Here is a 23,860-nt window from a genome sequence, read left to right as displayed (position 1 = left end):
TTACTTGACCTTTTAATCATCATCTGGGGAACTTGGCATTCCAGACATTCCAAAATATTCCAAACTAAAAATATCAGTGTGCCTCATTATTTAAAACTCACAAAGGAATTAAGTGTATTTTCTAAAATATGTCATTTTTACTGAAATTCCTCATTTATGGTGAGCCTTAATGAGACATTTAAAAAGGGATTGCAAGAATTATCTGTGAAGTCTGTACTGCAGTAGTAAAAGGGTGCTCTTCTGAGATAGATGTTCTACACATACACTGTATTTACTTACAAACTCAGAGTGAGGATAAAAAAATAGTGCACAAAAAAAAAAAAAGAGTATCAAAATCCCTGTTTTCTTGAGCCATGGGGCCAAGACACAGAGTTTAAGTACTTGCTGTTAAGTCATGTGACAAACCTTTTTCATAGCAGGAGCTGAACCCAGACATCTGCAGAGCAATTCCAGTGTCTGAACAGTGGTGCTTAATGCCATTTTAAATCCTGGAAAGTGTCTAAGACATACAGACGGGGCTGACAGGTAAAGCACAGAACTTAGAGAGATCTGCCTGCCTTCTGGAGCAGCCAATGGAGACTCAGCAGGATACTCAGGGCCATCAGAAACACTAGTGGAAACTTAAGTTTAGACACCTGAATATAACACTTTACACCCTAGTCCAGTGCCAAACCCTTCTAAGTGGGTCATAACCATTACGCTAGGCAGCAGTGCTTTTGTCAGAACAAAGTAATGTTCTTGACATTGCTTGAAAGTGAGGTTACTTGTGGACAGACTTTCATTTCACAGCATTTTTTTCACATGTAACTAATTTCTGAATTAGGGTTTTTTTTCAGTTCCTTTTTTTCTCACTGAATGCTCATGAACCATGAGGCTGGAATTTCAAAGTGAAGGTGCTGGAGGTCATCACTATCTTGTGAGCTGACGAGATGATCTCCAGAGATCCCTTCCAACTTCAGTGATTCCACGATTCCCTGAAATGCCCCTGACTTCAAATGAGACCACAGCCTCTCATGCCACATGCAAGGAAACAGAAGAATTCCCTGTCTCAAGGCAAGAAGTCTTGCTTAGGAAGAGAAATTATAGCTGCTTTTGCCTGCCTCAAAAGCAGGCATGCATGTAGGTTTCCAAAGTGTCCAAGTAGGTAGGAGAATGAGCCCCATTGACTTCAGTGGCAGTTTTAAGTCTATCTTGCTGAGGGATTTTTGCCAGTTTTACCACAGGGTTGACAGTCTCTAGGAGCTCTGTGCTTGGGAAGAAAAATACTTTTCTAAACTGGTTCCTAAAATGTCGAGGTGGGATATGGTACTGGAGCTTTAAAAGATCTTAAAGAAAAGAATGAGAAGCCTCAAGTGCTTCACAGTGAAAAACAAACCCACCCCAAAGTCCCTAATTTAGCGGGCTTCATTTACAAAATTATTGCTGTGCCATATATTCTGTGAGCCATATGTTAACTAAAGTATGAAAGTATCACTAAGCATTGAGGCTGTGTCAAAGTCAAAAGTCTGCTATCTTCCTGGAAGTGCTAATTCGCATATAGACACAGTTCCATGTACAAAGCTGTGAAAACACAGTTTGGAACCGTGTTTTCAAAATATACTCAATAGAAATTACAGGAGTGAGGGATCAAAACTGATTGTCTCCTTGAGCAATCAGCTCCTTCTCGGGCAGTAATAAGGTAAACCCCAAGTTGCATTTGAATAACAGACCTTCCTTGCTCTCCCAGGAGCTTCCCTCCTTCTCACATAATAGAATCAGAGCAATTCAGAATTATTTCCATTTATGAGTGTCCTTTGGTCCTGACTGATTTCTCTAAGGTCACCGAGTTATCAGTAAGTCACCTTAGGAGCTATGTACCCACTCACTTGTTTCAGCTGCATTGCCTCGCTTGATGCTGAGTGATGAAATCTGCCAAAACTTGTTTTTGTACATGCTGCTTTGGAGTGCTGTCCTCCGTCACATTATGTTTGTGGTTAGCTATTTTGCCTGTTTAATTCTTTGTCCAACTGGATGGGTGTATTGACTATATGGAAATAGGCTGAAAGAACACCTCAGCTGAATGTCAGAGGACCCCTCTAAAGTACTTGTTTGTTTGTAAAAGAGTGAAAAAATATGAAGCAAACACTTTTTAAATTTCACTTTGCAATGTCTAAAGGTTTTGAGAAGCCCCATGAGAATGGCCAAAGCTTTGTCATTACCTTGCAAAGGAACCAGTCATGTTTTCAGAGGCACCAGGGGCAACAAAGATCACTATAACCATCTCGATTCCCTTGATTCCCAGGGATCCCTGATATTGTCTTAGGAGCTTTATTACTGAGTAAGTTTGGTGAGGCTTCCCAGATAAGTGAGGGTTTTTAGCATCAGGGCCTTACAGTCTTCTTGTAACTACCTCCCTGATATGCATACTGGGATATGCATCTACCAGCCAACTGGTGCGAGAGTGTTCTGTTTGGCTTATTTCAGCTTTGATCATTTTCCTCCTTGATTTTAAATCATCTTTTCCTTTTTAGTCTGTTTTTTCCTGGTCTCTTTGGATACTGAGTGCTGACTGGCAACACTTTTTCTCTTCATGCTCCATGTCTCACATAAATGAGACTGCGCATAACAACTTCAGTCTGTTGCCTCCCCACGGTCTTCTGTTACCAGGGCTGCCTGGGAACGCAGTGCAGTGAACAGGGTGGAAATACCAAAGCCAAGCAAAACTCTCTCCATTGCAGAATGACCCATGGCCAGAGTGCCACCACTTTTTCTGTCCTGTCACTGTATCTGTCAGAAAGCACGCGCTGAGGAGGCCACGTTACATCAGCAGATACTGCAAGAGCACCGGTCCTTTACAAACCTGTTTGCATGTGTGCAAATTTCCATCTTCATGTGTGTTTGTCCTGCTTTGTGTCTTCCCCTTTTTGCCCTGTTGTTGAGTAACACTGGTTTGTGTTACATGCAATTCTTCCCTATTCCAGGACCTCCATGGGCTAGTGTAAAAACAAACCATTGAGACTTGACTTAAAAAAAAAATAATTTAATGAAGTCCACGTAATCAGCAGGGCATTGCTCTCGTGACACTTTCTGGAATAAGGCCCCAGTCCCCCAACTGCTTACACAGATGCTTGATTTCACACACGAGTAGTTCCATTGAGATCAATGGGACTACAACATGTGCATAAGTGTTTGCTGGACTGGGGTCTAAGTGAGAGATGAAGCCTTTCACCTAGCAGAGACAGTTCAAAACAATGTTTATAGTTTTGTATGCTATAATCCTTTGAGAAACATTAAAACTAAATAGCTTTTAATATTAGTTGGCAAGTATTCTCTTTTATAAAACTTGCTAGATGATGCCTGCTAGATTAAAGAGAAGAAACATTAAGCAGATATTACAAGATGTACACTCCATATCAGATATGGCTAATTGAAGAAAATTGCTTTGAATAGTGTTAAAGACCATTGGCTGTCAGGACACATTTCTGTGGATTTTCACAGAGGTGTTGCATCCCAGGGAGATTATTGCCAACAAATGTTGGAGAACATTTTAATCTGATTTTAACCAGTGAGGCTTCCTAATGTTTCCTCCTTGCTCACTTATTTCAGATTTCTATGCTGTTAATAGTTTACAGCAGTTCAGAATGCCTCAGTGCAGTTAAAACCTTTGGAAGTCTTCATGATAATTCACAGTATAAAGAAATTGACACCATTTTGCATGCAATACAAAAATTGTGAAAGTAAAAATCATTATTTGAATGAACTGTTGCAATAAAATATTATCCAGTTATTTAAAAAATAGAAGCACTTCAAAGTAAATAACTAGTTATTGACATAGATTTATTTCACATACATACAAAGACTGTAGTAGCTAGCTTTCACTGTCTACATAATAAAAATAAAGCATTTTTATTTCATCATAAGCTAACAGGCTTAGATGTTATCTGTAGCATATTTATATTTTTAATTCTGATATCTGTCCATAAAGAATCTGAAGACATACTTTAAGTGACAAAACAAATCAGTTTTAGTCTTGTCAAACCTCAGTAGAACATATAAGAAGCTTTTATAACTAACGTATTTTGGAAATAGTGTCCATATAGAGGAATAGGGAATCTGTCCAAATGTTTTTGCTTATAGTAAAATGAGGTTGCTGACATGCATACTACTATTTTTTCACACCAGTCTTATGTGTGTGGTTGATTATTACAGATTCAATAATATTTATTAGGCATGAAAGTTAGAGTTATCACAACGTGATGAATAGATGTTTCCTTATACTGGCTATAATTACTGGCCTGTTTACTGTGTAGGTAATATGAAAGATAGTGTGTCATTTGCAAATTATTTCAGTGTTTGAGATGTGGTCTTTCTAAAGGATGTGATTATATAATGTTGTTATTATCTATCAGCACCAGTGTTTCTTTTTAGTTAAGCTCTATTTGGAGACTTTTCCATGCATTTCAGTTTGCTTCTGAGTTTCATTGAATTTCATATTTTCTTTTATACAGAGAGACTGAGAGTTGCTCTTAAAATGCTTGCTGAACAGCCTGACTTGATCACCAAGCTAGTGAATGAAAGGAGGAAGATGTGATGGCTAAATGCATGATTGTTCCTACACAGCTTTCTCATTTAGTGTGTAACTAGGAGAAGATGCGTGTTCAGAAGGGCCTTCCTCCTCTAAATCAGATGCCCATCTAATACTAAAGGCATTTAAAGTCTAAAATCATTCATTCTTCAAACAGTTTTTATCATCAAATATGAACCCAGACGTAGTTTGACTTTCAGCCTAAACTGTGCTCCTTAAATTTAATCTATTCAGGGAATTTAATCTATTCAAGGATCGCCTCCTCCAAGCTCAGGAGAGGTGCATCCCAAAAAAGAAGAAGTCAGGCAAAATAGCCAGCAGGCCTGCGTGGATGAACAAGGAACTGCTGGACAAGCTCAAGACCAAAAAGGAGGCCTCCAAAAAGGAGGGTGGAAGCAGGGACGGGTAGAATGGGCAGAATATAAAGAAACTGTCCGAGTGGCCAGGAACCAGATCAGGCAAGCGAAAGCCCAGGCAGAACTAAATCTAGCCAGGGACATCAAAAACAAAAAGAAAAACTTCTCCAGATATGTCAGGGACAAAGGCAAGACTAGGGAAGTTGTGGGCCCCCTCTGGAAGGAAACAGTAGACCTGGCCTCCCAGGATATGGATAAGGCTGAGCTACTGAATGACTGCTTTGCCTCAGTCTTCACTGGCAAGGGCTCTAAGCACACTGCCCGAGTCATGGAAGGCAAAACCAGGGGCTCTGCAAATGAAGAACTGCTCACAGTAGTAGAAGATCAGGTTTGAGACCTCTTAAGGAACCTGAAGGTGCATAAGTCCATGGGACCTGACGAAATCCACCCATGGGTCCTGAGGGAACTGGCGGACGAAGTTGCTAAGCCGCTTTCCATCATATTTGAGAAATGGTGGCAATCTGGCGAAGTTCCCGCTGACTGGAAAAAGGGGAACATAACCCCAATATTCAAAAAAGGAAAAAAGGAAGACCCAGGGAACTATAGGCCAGTCAGCCTCACCTCTGTGCCTGGCAAGATCATGGAGCAGATCCTCCTGGAATCTCTGCTAAGGCACATGGAAAATAAAGAGGTGATTGGAGACAGCCAGCATGGCTTCACCAAGGGCAAATTGTGCCTGACAAATTTGGTGGCCTTTTACAATGGTGCCACAGGCTTGGTGGACAAGGGCAGAGCAACACACATCATGTACCTGGACTTATGCAAAGCGTTTGACACTGTCCCGCATGACATCCTGGTCTCAAAATTGGAAAGTCATGGGTTCGATGGATGGACCACTCGGTGGATAAGGAACTGGCTGAATGGCTGCACTCAGAGGGTTGTGGTCAACGGTTCAATGTCCAATTGGCGGCCAGTGACGAGTGGTGTTCCTCAGGGGTCGGTACTGGGACCAGTGCTGTTCAACATCTTTGTCGGAGACATGGGCAGTGGGATAGAGTGCATCCTCAGCAAGTCTGCCGACGACACCAAGCTCGGTGGCATGGTCGACACACTGGAGGGAAGGGATGCCATCTGGAGGGACCTGGACGGGCTTGAGAGATGGGCTCATGCAAATCGCACGAAGTTCAACCAGGCCAAGTGCAGGGTCCTGCACCTGGGACGTGGCAATCCCAGGCACAAATACAGGCTGGGCAGAGAATGGCTGGAGAGCAGCCCTGAGGAGAAGGACTTGGGGGTGTTGGTGGATGAGAAGCTCAACATGAGCTGGCAATGTGCACTGGCAGCCCAGAAAGCCAACCGCATCCTGGGCTGCATCAAGAGAAATGTGGCCAGCAGGTTGCGGGAGGTGACTCTACCCCTCTACTCTGTGCTCGTGAGACCCCACCTGGAATACTGTGTCCAGCTTTGGAGTCCTCAACACAGGAAGGACATGGACCTGTTGGAACGGGTCCAGCGAAGGGCCACAAAGATGATCAGAGGGATGGAGCACCTCACCTATGAAGACAGACTGAGAGAGCTGGGGTTGTTCAGCCTGGAGGAGAGAAGGCTCCGGGGAGACCTCATAGCAGCCTTCCAATATCTGAAGGAAGCCTACAGGAGAGCCGGAGAGGGACTCTTTGTCAGGAAATGTAGTGACAGGACAAGGGGTAATGGTTTTAAATTGGAAGAGGGGAGATTTAGATTAGATATTAGCAGGAAATTCTTTACTGTGAGGGTGGTGAGGCACTGGAACAGGTTGCCCAGGGAAGTTGTGGATGCCCTATCCCTGGAAGTGTTTAAGGCCGGGCTGGATGGGGCTTTGAGCAACCTGGTCTAGTGGAGGTGTCCCTGCCCATGGCAGGGGGGTTGGAACTTGATGATCTTTAAGGTCCCTTCCAACTCTAACCATTCTATGGTTCTATGATTCTAATTTTGCCCATTGTCTCCCCTCTCAGTTCCTGAAGCAGCTTCTGAACATCTTAAACTTTCTAGATAATGAGGTCCTTTTGCAGTGTGTTGATTTCAAAGGGATCTAGGCACCGATGTACTACACAGAATCCAATCTAAATAAGTTGTCAAGTCATGCATATGATCCAGTTTGCTTTCAGTTTGACATGATTAGAAATGCTAACACATAAATAATGTATACATGTCATAATAAACACTAGAGCCCATTGGTATTTTTCTCAACAATAATTGCCTCAGGCAATTCAAATAACTGAAATTTACCGTGCACTTACCTGTGTGAGTCTCAGAGTTTTTTAGAAAAGTGACTGTTTGCTATCTCTTCTGCTTTACAGAAAACTAACATTCCTTGTCATTTGTAAAGATGGCCATAGAGCTCTACTCTACCAGTAATGTCACTGGACGTTCTTCCCCAGTATATCAAAGTATACATGTATTCAACTTTACTTACAGTACAATGCTACAAAGAAATTTAAAAAAAAAAAGTGAAATGGCAATTTCCTTCAAAAGAAAGAATCAAATAGTGGAACCAGCCCAAAAAAGACCATAGTAGGCATGCATACCCTGGGCTTTTTTGCCTGTAGCTTTCTTCTCCAAATGACAAAATGAGCAAATGAACAGAGAAGCATGGCCTGAGTGGCTGAAGAGTTATGGGCCCCAGGGAGGAAACTGGACTCCAAAGTTTAGGATGCCTCAGAAAGATTATGTGCCAGGCAGTGGGTCTTGCTGGTTGTGACAAAGGGACATAAACAGCACTGCTCTCTGTAGTGTGAAGAACAGGCTTTATATGTCCAGGCTCAGACTGTAATCTTCCATAATTGCCCACCTTTTACAGACTGTCAACTAAGGACCCAAGCTTATGAAACATTTCTCTTTTTGGCATTGTTGTCAACTTCTGTTTAGGATACAGTCACCTGTAGAGGATGTTCTAGTGCAGTTTTGTCAAAAGCAAGGTCTCACAGTACTGAGATTTACCTAGTGCAGACATTATTCAGTTTTGTTGTCCAAACCAGCAAAAGAAGAAGCTTTCAGTGTTGCTGTGGCTTGTAGGTGCATAAATTGCTATAGAAAGAATGAATCCATAACTTGTATGGATGCTACCATATCTGACATGTCAGTCTGTTTCATCAGTTACAACCTTTTCCTCTGCATTTCCAGTAGTTTAGAGTACTTCCATGGTTTTTAACTGTACAGCTGATGATTTATGAAATGTGTGTACTCATCAAAAGTACTCCTTGCTATCTTGACTCTTCCCTCTGAAGTCAAGGGAAGAACTTCTTGTGGGAGGAGAAGGCTAATGCTGAGTGATTTGAAAATCCTATGACCTTATGCATGCGATGTCAATGAGAATAGCAGTGAACAGCAAAAAAGATTCTCTACTAATGGTAAGAATTAATTCTCTCATGTTTTGTGGTTTTCTTCACATCTCTTTTGATGTCTTACAACATAAACAATTATTCTAATAGCTACTTTTACAATACAAATGTACATGCAAAGAAAAATTCCACTTTCAGGACCAGTCTTTTCTCCCTCTGCCTGCAAGGAAAATGAGAGGTCAATTAAATTGTATGCTAATACCTTTTTTTTGACTAAATGGAAAAATAGAATGCAGGCAGAATTTCAAAAGACACAATCTGTTAGCAGGCCATGGAAAGAGAACAAAGGAAAGCAACAGATAGAGAGGAAAGAACTCCAACGAGCTAACCATATTTGCTCTCCCTCCCCCTTCTGTGAAATTGTTTTTAATTGCTTCATCGCTTGGCTTTCTCTGTGGCTGTGCTGTTACATTTGGTGTCCTTTATTCTAAAAGCCTGTGGCATCTATACCAGAAACTGGCACAACAGTCTTTAGCGTTGGAATTACGTATGTCCTCATCTATCCAAGTGAGCAATACTATGTCAGTACTGAAGTAATTGAGAGTTCTCAGAAGGGTCTTTAGCGCTCTGCCTTATCTGTTATACTACTTAAATCTTACATGGTCCTACCTAGACTTGGTATGTTGCCAGAGTGACAGATGTTCCAGCAACTGCTGTTTATTTTACTTAGTAATGGTTGTTCATAGATTTTAGGGCATCACTTATATGAAACTCTTGTGTGCTTTAGAAATGACATAATTATTGCCATTATGTGTTGTTATCATCATTGTCATTATAAGTTTCAGTATCTACAGCCTCCAAATAATTATCAATAACCAATCCAACAAGAAATAAATCCAATCCTTCATATTTAATTTATTTTTACACCCCGTGACAAGATGAATCTGACCTGTATCAGTACACTGTCATCCTACCTGTTTTTTCCCACATTTCCCAGCTGGAATGCATACGTAGGTCATGAGGAATATCAGTGGCACCCTGTAAGAGACTTCATCATACACTTCATGCCTTTCTGTATTTACATCTTGATTACTGAGTAAACTGGTGTTTGTAAGGAAAAGAATATAAAAAATGGAAAAAAGAAGACTTGATTTGTGCTGGTTACACTTTGGACATAGTTTCTTGGAAAATGAAGCTGTTTCTATTGTATTCTGAAGTCAAAGAATTAAATTTGTAGAAAATAATAAGCTTCACATTCAGAGTCTCTTGATGTGTAACATACCAGTAAGCTACCAGTAAACAGTCAAGACCCTATTATGAAGTTAAGTAATTATATGGGAACTACTAAGGAGGAAAACAAGGCATGTCAAACAAGAAGGTGCGTGCAGTCCTGCCAGTAGTCTGGTGCCCTCCTTAAAATTGGAACAGATGAAAAAAAAGAAATCTTAAAGCTTTGAAAACTCAACAAACCCAACATTTAAGAAGTACTTTGGGTCAGAAGGAGGAAGAGATCCAGTAAGCAGTTTAGGTAACACTTTCAAGTGTAATCGAAGTAGAAAAATGAAATAACTAATTTTTTTCCACCACTTAGATCAATGACTGTTGTGAGATACAGAAAAAAAATACATACATTTTTCATAAGGAGTTGGAGAAATGGTGTTTTATTTTGCCATGAGGCTCTTACAATGTGCTAAAAGTTATGCCAGCATAGATGGATGTAGTGATCTTGTGAGGCAGTCAAAGATTTTCAGTTAAAGCACTTTATCACAGGATTCTTCAGTAGCTTTTTTAAATAGATACTATGAGTGTTTAAGTATATATGCATGTGTAATAGAGATGCAGGTGAATATGTATGTCCATATAGTTTGCTATAATGGCTGGGTTCACAACTTGAGCTACAGGTTTGGTTTTCCTCTGTCACGGCACATCATAGTTTACTCCCTCATGACGGTTTCTTCAGGCAATTATATAGTGGTTGCCAGATTTAGGCAACTGTAAAATTACTAAGAATGGGTGCACATTGATAATATGAATAATAATAATGATCATATCAGTTAAGTTTTTCAGATTTTAACATGTATTATGCAATTTGACAAATAAGCAGATACAATGCAGTGTTGCTATTTCCCTTCTAAGATTAGGGCAACTTGCGTCCTTACAGCTGGATTTTCATTCCTGTATGAACAAGACTAAGAATGCTGTGGGATGGATTCTGACTGTGTAGCTTTATTTGCAATGTCAGTAATAACCCCCTAGGAAAGGAGACCATAGTGTCATTGATGCATCAATACACACAAGAATAAAGTATTTGAAAATATTTAGTCTTGCTTGTAGGGTAGTCCTTCCTACTCCAGGCCAAGGCCTGAGAAATCTCCAGTCCTGCATTTTCATGGCAGGTTGCAATTGGTCATGTCAGTTCATGACTGTCCATATGCACAAAGTTCTGAGTAGGTCCCTGTGTGTCTAGATATGACTGTCAGTACCCATTATGCAGTCATCTTTGTCTTTCCTATTTCATATCATCTGGGGATTAGGAAGCTATCAGCTCTTTATTTATGGGGATTGTTTTTGCCTCATGTTAAGCCGTATACTGCTATATTAGTAAGCACCATGTAAATGAATAGATAATAAACACTGTGCTGAGACTGTTTGGATAGATATTGCCAAAATGGCCCCAGCCAAACACTGTTAGTCACTAATTTTTCCTTCTCTTCCTTTTTTTTTTTTTTTTTTTTAGGCTGATTTCCTGTAAAACTTTTCCATTTCTATTACAGATTTTTATTGTTTAGCATATTTTGCTCATGTATTCAACATACATTAACATGTTTATATAAGAACAGGTCCTTGACGATAATCAACAAGATACCATATATACAAACCAAACAAAATCCCTGGTATTGGAATATTTGTCTGCCTCTGAGGACTCCTTCTGTTGTCTCTGACTTTATTGCACCACTCAGTGCATACTGGGGTAGCATCTTGCTTCTCCAGCCCAGGAGCATCTGGCCAAGTTCCACCTGGTCCTTGTCACAGGTACTCGGGAACAAATGATAAGGATGTCTGTAGACACTTGATTTCCCTGTCTGTCATGCTCTAGCAAAGGATGTATTGCTTCTGATTACTCCCAGTCCCTCTTGGTCAAAAGCAAAAGCAAGGCTAAGTCCTGAATTTGAGACTCGTGTGGTGGTATAAAGAACTAGATTCTGGTTTCTGTGTATGTTTCTGTGTGCATTGTAGGAAACACTCTTTTAATAAATCAGAAATATTGAATATACTCATATAATTTCTGAGCTTATTCTCTTGATATTGAAATGGAAACACAAGATTGTTAATTTGCGTTCTCTAGAAATGTTGAACATAATAGATGTGCTTCCTCCTTACTTAGTAGAAACAGTACTTTCCAGGAAACAGATCAGCTTATACTCATACAGCTCCAAAAGGGATAACGTTTTGGGGGTAATATTTTTAAAGCAGAAGACATCTGTGCAGGGGCAAAAGATATGAAGATCAGGTTTGCTTCAGATAAGTACCTAATTGTTCAGATGCATTTCTGAAGTTTCAAAGTAATTGCATAACAGGTAAAAATCCTGGAAAACCATTACATTTTTTAAGCAGCCAGAAGGGCAGATGTGCATGAAACATTTATCTTTTTATTTCAGAGCCTCCAGAACAATTTTATTCTTTGACTTCAGAGGGAGCACCCAGTGCAGAACAGAGACACAATACTGTCTTCTTTTTTTTTTTTTTTCTAAGAATTACCCTTACTGGCTCCCATGTCCTCAGCAGGGATGTCATGTTTAGGAAAGCTATGATTTCCTCAGGACTGATTTCTCATTTACTACTTCAAAAAATTATATGTCTCAAGGGAGCTTCTAAGGGCATCTTTAACTGTCTTTTCCCTTCTAGTCTCATGTGTTTTGGTATTATGAATCCTATAACTCCCTAATGTATCATGTGAGGTTGCTGAAGCACATGATCTTGCTGCAACTGAGATGTGAAGGAAGGGATACTTGTTTAGTATCCCTTTACTGCCTCTTGCTCAGATGTTCCAGCCATTTTAATTCAGGCTTTACATCCAGATTTTCTTGTTTATCTGGCAGTTCATTATTTAAGGCCAGCCTGTCAAAATAGGTTAAATATTCTTTGGGAAACATGGTCAAAACTTTGAGACACCACAAATATGTTTAATACAAAGAGATTGGCTTGATAAAAGAAACATGATAAACTTGCATCCCTCAAAATACTTTTCTGCCGTTCCATGTAGATTTCTAAGAGCATTGATATGCAATGACAAATCTTATGGCAATAAATTCCTGGAAAAGGCACAGAGAGACAGCAGCAAAACAGTGAAAATAATTGCTGATGATTTTTTCTAACTACTTGACTTTGTGACATCTCTCCCAGATATATGACCAAGATGGGACACTGCAGCACTTTATTGATGGTGGAGAACCCAGTAAGTCAAGCTGGATGAGGTATATCCGATGTGCAAGGCACTGCGGGGAGCAGAACTTAACAGTGGTTCAGTACAGGTAAAGTACGTTTTGATTTACTCCATGCAACACAATGACAATGTTCTTAGTGAGAAGTCAGACTCTGACTGTCACCAGTACTGTTGTCTTTGGTTGCAAAGACAGTATCAGGGCTTTTGTGAACGTGCTCGTTCGGCTCAATAGAAAAGCTGCAGGGCGTAGTGAGGATGGGTTTAATTTTGGTTGCCCTGAGCTGAGGCCATTGTTGTAAGCATGCTGGACCTCCAGGTGCTCCTGGGTACAAGAGCAGCCCTGTGTCACTTGTGTGACCACCACACTGCACAGAAGCCTCTGCATGTTCCCAGAGGATCTGATCAGAAGCAAGGCAACACAAGCAATCTCCTGCCCTTAATAAAGATGTGTGTGCAAGACAAAGGGGGAAAACGGCAGGAGAGGAGTTCTGAACCCAAAGGCTTTTTGAGAGACAGCCATGAGACACGTGTACACCTAAAGCTTGTATCGTGTGTGCACCTGCTATCCAGGATTGCTAGTGCTTGTGCCTTTTACATCACTGGCTAGGGAAGGTCAAAATGTGAAGAAAAATGTAAAGAAATTGTGGTGCATTTTACTTTGTACTTGCAAACAGATCCAGAAAACCCAGACAACGCATTACATAAATACATGATCTCAGCTATAAACAAACCTTTTGCCTCAGAATCAGAAGCAACTGCTTGGCCTTATTAAACGTGGTAGGAAGCACATCAAAGAAAGCCCCAAGCTTGCCAGTCGCAGCAAGCAATCCTGATTTTGGCTAGTCGTTTTAGAGAGTGGAGTTTCTTTTCTTTAGGAAGAATCTTAAACTTATTTAAAGTGCCTTTAAAATTAAAAATAAAACATACAAAAGAAAGCTAAAATGAAATATTTATAAAGTTTGATTATCCCATAGGGTTCCAATTTAACAATGGTAAAATTGTTCAATTGCATTTTCAGCTTTTTTATTCTCTGGCCAGTTAACTAAATAATGCCGCAGTTAAAAAAAATAACAAACCTATTTATAAATTACAAACCTTTTATTATACCCTTAAATATCTGATATTTATAGCTAAAATCCTGTCAGATTTTAAATAAACACAGTGCAGGATGAATAAAGATTGTTTTGATGAAAGAGTATTTTTGCAGGTATCTTGTGAACTATTTCTCAGTGTGGTGGTGTGTGCACATGAATATATATATGTATTTATAAAAATAAGAAAAAAGAATGCATGTATATTTATATATATAGATGACAAATCTAAATGAAAAGTGAGCATGAGAAAGTCATTACACATCTGTCAATATTAAGTGGATTTTACAACTCTCCTTTCATGATGGAGTTTTTACTTAGAGTTCCCTCTGTTGATCTGTTTTCGATTACTTCAGATCTTTATAAAATGAACTACAAAAACACAATTTAAAAAACTGGCATCCATCACCAGTGACTGCATCCAAGTGTAAGAAAATAGAAAAGTTGGACACTGAAAAACCGGCCTAATTTTTATTGTACATGGACGTCCTCCTCACAGAAAGTCAGCTGGTTTAAATTCATTCTGTTATGATTTGTAATATCTAAATGGAATTTTCTTCAAAGTGCTCTTGATTGATTGACCCTTAGCTGAACGTTTTGTTTTTATTTTGAGGCTGACAATAATGTTTGTTGGCATGTGTTCTGCTTCAACTGCGTTGGGACGCCATGAAGCTATCTTTATGAGTCATCCAACCATAATACTAAATACATGTCAGCAAAGGAAATATTATCCGAAAAGGGAAAAATCTCTTTGATGTACTTCAGCATGCAGAGATTTCTGCGAGTTTTGGAAGCTCTGCACGCTTGTAAGGGACGGTGTACGCTTACACTTTTTTTTCCGTGCCTACTCCAAGCCTCACAGACCACCCATTGCTCAAAAACAGTTCTGCTCTTTCAGCGGCAAAGTGTGTCATTTGGTTTTAGCACATTCATTTGCTGGGCTGCTGTGTTTATGTTAAGGGAAGCCAAACTGAGAGATGAAATGTTACAAGGGTGAAGTACAAAGTAGACTCAATTTTTCTCAAGTTAGGAGATGCTGGTAATTTATAGCGTGGCTCCGATTTTCATTTTTATGTAACAGTGGAAAGAATTAACGAAATGCGCAGCTCTGGGAAGAAAGAGAGGCAGAAGAGGAGAGGAGGAGGAGAGGGGGAGACACAAAGGGGAGAGTTTTTGTCAGATATTCATAGAAGGGTAGGAAAACCGTTCTGCTTAGCTAGCAGTGCCCTCCTGAGACAGGGTGGCAGTAAGCGAGGAAAATAACAAGATAAATGAAATTTTTGCAGCTGCTAGTAAAATATTGAGAATCTGCACTTTTTTATTGATCTTTATGATCCTGTTGCCAAGAGCCACTTTGCGGTGACAAAATATGTTGACAAGTGCATATCTCACTGCCATGAAAAATGTGGTAAAGGATTCTCCTTATGTCTGCAGTGTTATACAAGGAACAAATTGCATCGCTACAGCCAATTCTTTACAGAAAGTCTAAATTTAAGGCCTACCAACCCTAAACACTTTTATCTTGAACTTCAGGCTAACGTTTGTAGCAATTCTTCACTCAGAAAACCGGTTGAGGCCTAACATTTTTTTTTGGTCTATAGATGTTTTTCTGCCTTACATAAGCTGTTATAAAAAATGGTCATTTCTTGGTACTTTGACTGTATCATTTTGGTATGTAATCCTTCAGCGAGAGTGGAGTGTTCTTCTTGTATATATTGAATTTCTATCCATCTCACAGGAGTGTGTTTTACTGTTCCATATGAAGCCTAAGGGAAAAGCCACTACAAACTGATAACATTTTTATTTTATCTTGTGCCTGATTCTAATCTTGCACAGTTTTTGCCCCCATGTAAATCTGTTAACTGTAAAAGTATCACTCTGAAGCTATTTACATCAGTGCAAGATCAGGATAAGGCTCTGGTTTTTATGGTGGAGATTCTAGGATTTTTCCTTTTTTTCCCCTCAACTCCCAGTTCAGTGGTCTAGGAAAATCCACAGGCTTCTCCTGCAGAGCAATGTGATAAGATGTCACATTTACGGTATCACGAATTTATTCTTACTGAAGGATTATCGGCATTACCCTTGTGTCCATACAGGGGAAGATTTGCATCGTCGTATGTTCGGATTAACACTGTTTTCTTAATTTCCCTGTCTGTTTTACACAACAATCCAAGATCTCTCTCTTTTGGTGGTATATTCCTCTAATGAAAGGCCACACTACACTACTTCAAACCTCTTGCTAAAAGCATTTGTTCAAATGAAAGAATCATTGTCTATTTACCCCTAAAATACGCTAACTTTAGCTTAGATGACAAAGGCAAAGCTGTGTAAATGGCTGAACTTACTGAACTATGTGTACCAATCTGATGCTTGTACTGCATTAGCAAAATGCAGCACTCAGAAAATCACTTTAAAAGGGACATTGCAAGAAAATATCAGTCTTTTCATAAAATCTTTGTGCTTGTAAAATCTTAGTATTTAAAATATGCTAGGTTTGAAGTGCCTGTAAGCACTTTGTTACCCTATACTACAGGAACAAAGTCCTTCCCTGCGATAGATTTGGTTTTAAAATGATCAGTAAGTTATTCATTTAGTTATCTACAGAACTGCTTCCAAAACAATGGATTGCTACTGTAATACTGTGTATGATAAGAAGATGACGCTCTATTCCTACATTAAGCTTTTTTTTTTTTTTTCCTCTTCATCAGGTCAAATATATTCTACCGGGCTTGTATAGATATCCCCAGGGGCACTGAGCTGCTGGTGTGGTACAATGACAGCTACACATCTTTCTTTGGAATCCCTCTCCAGTGCATTGCACAAGATGAAAATTGTAAGTTCTTCCTTGCATTTCTACCTGTGTAATCCAGAATTTCTGTTTCATACATAGTCAGCTATATTCCTAGAGTATTTTAAGATACATTAAATGAAAGTAGTTATATATTAAAGGTAAGCTTGATGTGTACGAAATAAAACCCTGAAGCTGATGCACTTAAGCTGTGCAAAATCATGGTATGGTTACCTAAATAAACAGAGGTGTTTGGAAGTGTGCAGGTATGTGCAATTAAATAGCAGATTTCCCACCATGGCAGCCCAACATAGAGTGATAGTGTGTAGAACCACTCTTTCTTTATAAATGATTCGTTCCTAGTCTATTCTTAACTGATTTGCTTGGCCCTCTCTGTTGTTATCAGACCTATCACAAGAGACTGTCTTGCCAAAACAGTAATGCATTGCAGGTCCACGAGGCTTCTGTTAGTAATTCCTCATTCTATTACCACTGAGTATGTCAAGAAAAGCTTTGTCTGACTGATTGTAGAGATGAGATCCTTGTGGTTAAAAGGTAAAAGCCAGCTTCTCTAAACAGAGACTGAGCATAAGTAGCCTGAAAGGACCATGAACTTCCATTCCATCCTGGCCATCCCCATTTCCATCCATTCTTCTACGCTTTTTCAATATTTTACTTTCAGTTTGCTAGGAATCGTCACAAAATTAAGCATGTAACTTATAATGCAGACCCAGTGCAACTTAGTGCTGGATACTTTTTTCTGTAATGGGAATGGGTGATCCAAGCACACCCTTTAGTTTCACTGTTTGTGTGTGGAACTTGATTAGAACTTGCAACAAAGACCTCTCGTCCATTTTGCCAGCTATTTGTATCTACATGGTGGAAGAAACCAATAATGGATGCCTGATTGACTTCGTCTAAAGTAACCCTGTGGCTGGCCATGCTTAATCAACTACATATAAGATGTATTTTTTTAGTCAAGGACTTGGATACTTACTTAAACAGCAATGCTAGGATGAACTCGTGTCTCGTAGCAACTTAAATACTGAACCATGGAGCAATAAAACAGCAAGATAGCAGGGATTAAACTGTCAAAAATAAACATCCTTTTTCATCTGTTGGGCTTGAGAAAAGTTTAAAAGAAATTTAATTACTGGCAGTAATGTTTGCTGATAAAACTCATGCTCTGCAGTGTACAATATAGAAATATTATTTTTTCTTTCATGAGCTGAAGCTTACAAAACCTTTATTTGAAAAGCAAAGCATTATGGTTAAAATCTCTAAATATTGTCACTTGCTATTTTGCTGTGAGAGAAACCAGAGTTTCATCCACAGGGAGACTGACATGAGTAGATGAAATTTTTCTCTGAGCATGGAGTCAGCTGCAGACTGGTATATGGCTTTAGTGCCACTTCATCCCTCAGAGTAGACCTTCTGCCTATTTTCTGCAGAAGGCATTTTTACCCAGTAAAAACTCTGCCTATATTTCTTAGGGCTTTAATATCTTGATCTTATTGCTTCTGTGGACTTTAATGAATACAATTAAAAAAAAAAAAGATAAGTGGTCTGCTTCTTGTGTGAGAATGTTGGGGCAAAACGAAAGTATACAAATTACCTCTTGTACTGAAGATAGACATAGAAGATGTATTATATGTCTGGAAACTTGTGATAGACAGCCCTGTGGGTGTAACTCTACTTAGAAATCAGGTCCTCAGATACTCCAGAAATGAATAACCTAGGAAGGACCTCAACTTAAGTAAATTAAATAGCATGTAGTTTTGTAATATTGGAGTTATTATGATTGATGGAAGATATTAGAACATAACTCTGTGAAGTAACTGGCATTATTTATGGTATTACCAAAACATTAGTTTTTATTACTTTTTTATTGTACATTAAATAATGTTGGACAATTGCAGCTCACAACTGAAATTTATTTCTCATATTTTCTGTTAGTAATCTGTCATCATAACTTACCTAAACAGAGTTGCAGTTTCTAATCACCTGTTTAAGTAGAAGCTGTGTACCTGCACATGGATATATGCATATAAACACTTTGTGACAGTAACTAAATGTGTGAACACATGTAGAGTTAGACATATGTATACAACATATTTAATTTTAAAAATCTCCATTAAAATATTGTCTCATGAGGCTGAGCATGCCAAAATTAGAAAGCATGAGAAGGTACTGGGCCCAGGTAGCCTAAATTATGCCTTGTTTTGCATTGTGGTGCAATATTTAATTAGTTGATGCCATTTTTCCATAGGACCCTTGTTTCATTCACTGCATGATCTAGATGGTACTCAAGAAGTGAGGCAGCTGTTCAACTTTTTTCTGTATATTTGACCTCCTGCCTTCTTAGCACACAACATCCAAATTCAGCACTAACTTACTTTGTGAGAACAGCATATTGCATTTGTTGCTGAAATGTCTGAGTTCCTCATAAACCATGAGCTGATGATCCTAAGACCTTCATGGGACTTCATGGGACAATTTTTGTTCCTGTTTTGTAGGTGGGAAATTGACGCACAAAGATACCTCTGCCATTGTCTTGTGGGAATCCAACTGCTATTAGCCTTAATCATACGAGTCACAGCGAAGTCACAGGCTTTGTATTGTATTGGCTGTGTGACTACTTGTGAGATGAAGTAGTATAATATCCCTAGTGGCTGCCCTTTAAGAAAATAAGGGAACTATTGCTGCAGTAGATATTTAAGCCCTGTTGTATCTCAAGGAGTGTCTGAGCAAGGATTTTTTCCCCCATGCTCTCAAAATTTATGCTTGTCTGTGATATAGCAATTGGACATGCTGACTGCAACATGCAGAGTCAGGGTATCATACGTGCGGCAGCATTTTCTTTCAGATGACAATCCCATTGTGCAATAAGCATATATCACAGTCAGGCTTCTCTGAGTCCTTTCAGTCTCAGACACTCCTTTGCATGAATTTTCCTGTCAGTGTCACAGAATCAGCATCATCCATCCAGATCACTGTCTCATTCCAGCCCCATTTTTTTGTGCATTGTTAAAATAAATTTGTTTTAATTCTAGTGTCAAGAAAATGGATGTTGGTATTTTTTTGGTGTTTCCCAACACTGTATTAGTGTTAAAAAGGCATAAAAAGGATCTTATTTACTTTTCTTGTTTTCTCCCAGTGAATGTCCCTTCGACTGTAATGGAGGCCATGTCCAGACAAGACACCCTACAGCCATTTAATAAAAGTAGCAAACTATCCCCTGCCACTCCACAGCGATCCATAGTATTTCCACAGACTCCGTGTAGCAGGAATTTTTCTCTCCTGGATAAGTCTGGGTCCATCGAGTCAGGATTTAACCAGATCAGTGTCAAAAACCAACGAGTTCTTGCAAGCCCAACTTCAACAAGCCAACTAAATTCTGAGTTCAGTGACTGGCATCTTTGGAAATGTGGGCAATGCTTTAAGACTTTCACCCAGCGGATCCTCTTACAGATGCATGTGTGTACGCAGAACCCTGACAGGTAAAGCCCAGGCTCTCTTTATTTCTGTATCTACTGATAGCCAGATCCACTGCTTTCTTCTTTTATCAAGCTGTTATCATTTCCAAAACCAAGCCATTATTAGGAGGAGCCTGTACAACATAATTCATCTGCAGCTGTGTGAAGTAAGCTGATAAAAACCATTGCTTGACTTCACTATTTGTAAAAACATTTGGTGCCTAAATGTGCAGATAAAAGGAAATAGCTAAGGATATAATCTTGTTTTCAGAATGGTTTGGTACATCTGATGGAGGCAACACAATAGAAGGAAAATTTATGAATATCATAGATGGAAAAATGAGGTCAAGAAAATTAAAAGTCTCTCTGTCTTCCAAAGATAATCTAACTTGCTGCTCAGTGGCTGTCACAGTCATTTCAGGGTTCACCTATAGTGTGCAATGTGTATGAACTTAATTAAGTACTAAGAGGTAATGAATTGGAATTTTTTGCTTAGTACTATTTTTCTTCAGAGCATGCAAACCCATAAATCGTGCAAAGCTGTCAAAAGGAAATACCTACTCCACTAGTGATGTTGAGGAAAACAGATGCCACTTATTCAATAAACTAATATCCACACAGAAGAAAAATGTTGACTAGATACCTCAGAGTCAAAGTTGGTTTGAAAGTTTGTCAATACAGAATTTTATGGCCGTGAACTGAGGATGAAATTTAGCTGAACAAGTGAATTAAAATTTCAGGTACTCTGACCAGTGGCACAGTAAATATAATGGAACCATTATTTATGAATCAAAGCTGGTTTATTTGACAATTTTGATAGCTGGCAGAACAAAAGACAAAAATCAAATTAATTCAATAAAAAAGGCTGCCCGTGTTTTGTCTCTTCTTCAGCTGTGAAGAAGGTTTGAGCAGAACAGCTGAATCCCTGGAAGGTGGTTCTAAAAGCAGCATTTAAATGTGAATTACATTTAACCAAAACATTACCCAAAAACAGTCAACAGTGAGTCTGTGTGTGTGTTTGTATGCATGTCTATGTCTCTTTGTGTACGTGGTTATCTACGTGTACACATATGCTTGTGTGATTCTGTGGGTGTGGATATACTGGAACATAAATCCAGTTTTCCAGGAAGAAATGTCAAGCATGCTAGGGGCAAAGCAGATTCCATGCAAATCTTCATAGAATTTAAAGAGTTGACAATATTGTGAATGCAAACAAGCCCTTTCAACATTTTCTGAATTTTATGCTGGCCTTAGCAGAAGCAAACACCGTACTAAGGAAGCTGTAGGACACAACTTCCAGTTTAAGTGCCACTAAGTAGAATATAGATCCTGAACATTCCACTCTCCTAAGTTTCATGGACTTTTATGTTTCCAGTATTAAAGCATCCTAAGCATATGGTAAAGCATAAAATGCTGCATTGGGGAGTCTAGAAGAGGCTCCCCCACAAACTTTTTCAGTGATTCACTCAACCAGGTGTGACACTTAGATTTCATCCTTTCCCTCACTCGAACCTGTGTCTTCCTTTAAGAAGAACCAAGCTGCAGATAACAGTTAATGCAAGAAGATTCTCTCTTAATGGGGCTGTTCTGCAGTCTTGGACATAATTAAATATTTGTTTTGCCAGAGAGACAAAATGAGGATAAGTCTATCCTATGATTAGGTCTGTCTCTGGAGGTGAGAGATTTGACTTTTTATTTTTATTTACCTTTATTTTCTTCTAAGTAACTCAGGTCAAATATTGGCTGAAACAGAGGCTGGATTTTAAGTATTCCCCCTAGAGGTGAACACCCTCATTAGTAGATTACTGATTCATGATGTCTGACCTATCTCCTGTGCCTACCTAATTTGTCCATGCAGAACAGCTTCAACAAGAAAGCATAGAGCATTTTTAGCTCAGAATACCCTACAGCATAGTAGGAAAATTATCTAGATGAGAAGTTTGCTGTTCCAGGAGCAAAAAGAGCAAAAGGTGATTAGAGAAAGGACTCAGTAGATTTGGGGAGGACTGGCCTGGAGAGGAGGTAAGGAAAGACTCTTGAGTTGCAAGTGTCGAATCCCAGAGGCTTTCAGGAAGATTTGAAACATAATAATAGCTGACGCCTTTTTCTCAATATTGATACTGGCTAATTTAGCTGATTTCTTCTTTCGCTCATTGGGTTTTGTGAATCCTGCTCCTAAGAAACTTTTTCTCTTGTATTATACAGAGCATGTAAAACCTAAATGAGGTTGTAAGATAGACTTAGCATCAATGTGTTACATAAATATTGTAGTGCTCTGTTCTGTGACACCTGTGTTCCCTCTGTACTGGGAAATGGCTTACATCTCTATGTTTTCATTAAATAAACCATGCAGACTCCTTGTGGAGGTCAGCATTGTAATGCCTTTGTTCCTGCGAGGTGTGCCATCAACATAACTGCTGTAAAAGCATTTCCCAATAGGTGTTCTTTAGAGAGTTATGTGGTACGTCAGTTACATGACCCTGTTTAAGCTCACTGCGATTCATTCAGGGTTTGAAACGACCAGACTCATAGTTACTGCAGATCATAACTGCCCTAGGATCTGAGTTCTCATATCCCCGGTTAGAAATCATTACAGGTTGAGCTTACCTCATGGGCAGCTTTTTGCCTTTTAGCAGTAGATCAGCTATTTAGGGATACAGCGGCTGGAAAAGAGTTGTCTTTGGTTTCTTAAACATATTGCATTTCTCCAGATGAAAAATTCCTGAAGTGTTGTACAAAATTTCCTGGAGACAAGAAAATAAGGTATGATTTGTGAAAGAATACCTGCCTGCCAGCCTGAAGTGCTGGTTGCAACTCTCTGGTTTGTATTCTCTCAACGATATCTGCAGCACCGCTCTGGCTGATAAACAGCTCCCCATTTATTGTCAGCAATTTGTGAGCACACCAGCCACTATATCTTTGATGTGCCTGAAGCAGCAGGGGCTGTCTTCTCTAGGAAATGACTTTAGACTATCTGTTCTGGCTTTGTATTTGTTTTTCAACAATGCTGATTACCTACAGCATGAGGTGCAGGGAAAACATCTTTGAATCTATACAGGAGGCCAGTTCATGGACTGAAATTTAAGAAAAGCAGACTACTCTGGGCTCGAAGAATTAAAAAAAAAGAAATTACTTTAAAGCCACTTAGACTCACAAGACATCTGAATGAGATCAGACCTAAAAAAAGGCCAAACTATACTTAATTCCATCAGCCAGTAAGAAAGAAATTGTCCTATTTAACAAGCAGATCATTTAATAAGTAAAAACAATTTTTAAAAATGATGAGTCTAAAATAAGAAGAATTATTAAAATCATCTACTTGGTTGTTTTAGATTAAGATTTTAATTTAAATTAAAATTAAGTTTAAATTGTTTACTGTTTTACCTTTAATGTACTTCTCCCTTTCCACCAAGAATTTTTTAGCTTGCTGTATTTTGTAGGGCTTCTCTTCAAACTTAATGGGAGTTGGGTTTGAAATGGGTGTGGGAGGTGAAGATTTAAATTCATCAAGATTTCAATTCTGGGATTTTCTGAGTCTTTGGGACTTTTTTTAAGCCTTGATCAGGCAGAAACATTTTGAGCAACTATTTCTTGAAGCAGGTATCAGAAATCTATTTTCTCTTCAGTTTTGGGGTTTCTTTTTGTTGTTTTGTTTTTTTCCTTCCCGTGCTGCAGAAATTCCCAACAATTCTATTTAAGGGGGCTCCAGAAAGGTGTAACCAAAAGCTATTGATCACAGTGAATCATTTTTAGAGCAATATTTTAATTTTTTTTTTTAACAGCAAACACTTCTCTGACAATGATACAGTCTCTTTTAATGA

At 39.0% G+C, this 23,860-nt stretch overlaps 1 protein-coding gene across 1 annotated transcript in view; it reads left to right on the top strand.

Annotated features, from left to right (window-relative positions):
- The window catches only part of PRDM6 (PR/SET domain 6), a 75,620-nt gene that overhangs the window by 38,861 nt on the left and 12,899 nt on the right, over window positions 1–23,860 (top strand). Inside the window, exons 3-5 of the mRNA XM_074166708.1 lie at window positions 12,645–12,772; window positions 16,484–16,608; window positions 19,721–20,063. Coding sequence (XP_074022809.1) covers window positions 12,645–12,772; window positions 16,484–16,608; window positions 19,721–20,063 — 596 coding nt within the window. The remainder of the gene's footprint in view (window positions 1–12,644; window positions 12,773–16,483; window positions 16,609–19,720; window positions 20,064–23,860) is intronic.

Source organism: Numenius arquata, chromosome Z (genome assembly GCF_964106895.1).
Source record: "Numenius arquata chromosome Z, bNumArq3.hap1.1, whole genome shotgun sequence".
Taxonomy (NCBI): domain Eukaryota; kingdom Metazoa; phylum Chordata; class Aves; order Charadriiformes; family Scolopacidae; genus Numenius; species Numenius arquata.
Note: the sequence above shows the minus strand (reverse complement) of the source record. Positions and strands in the feature narration are given on the sequence as shown.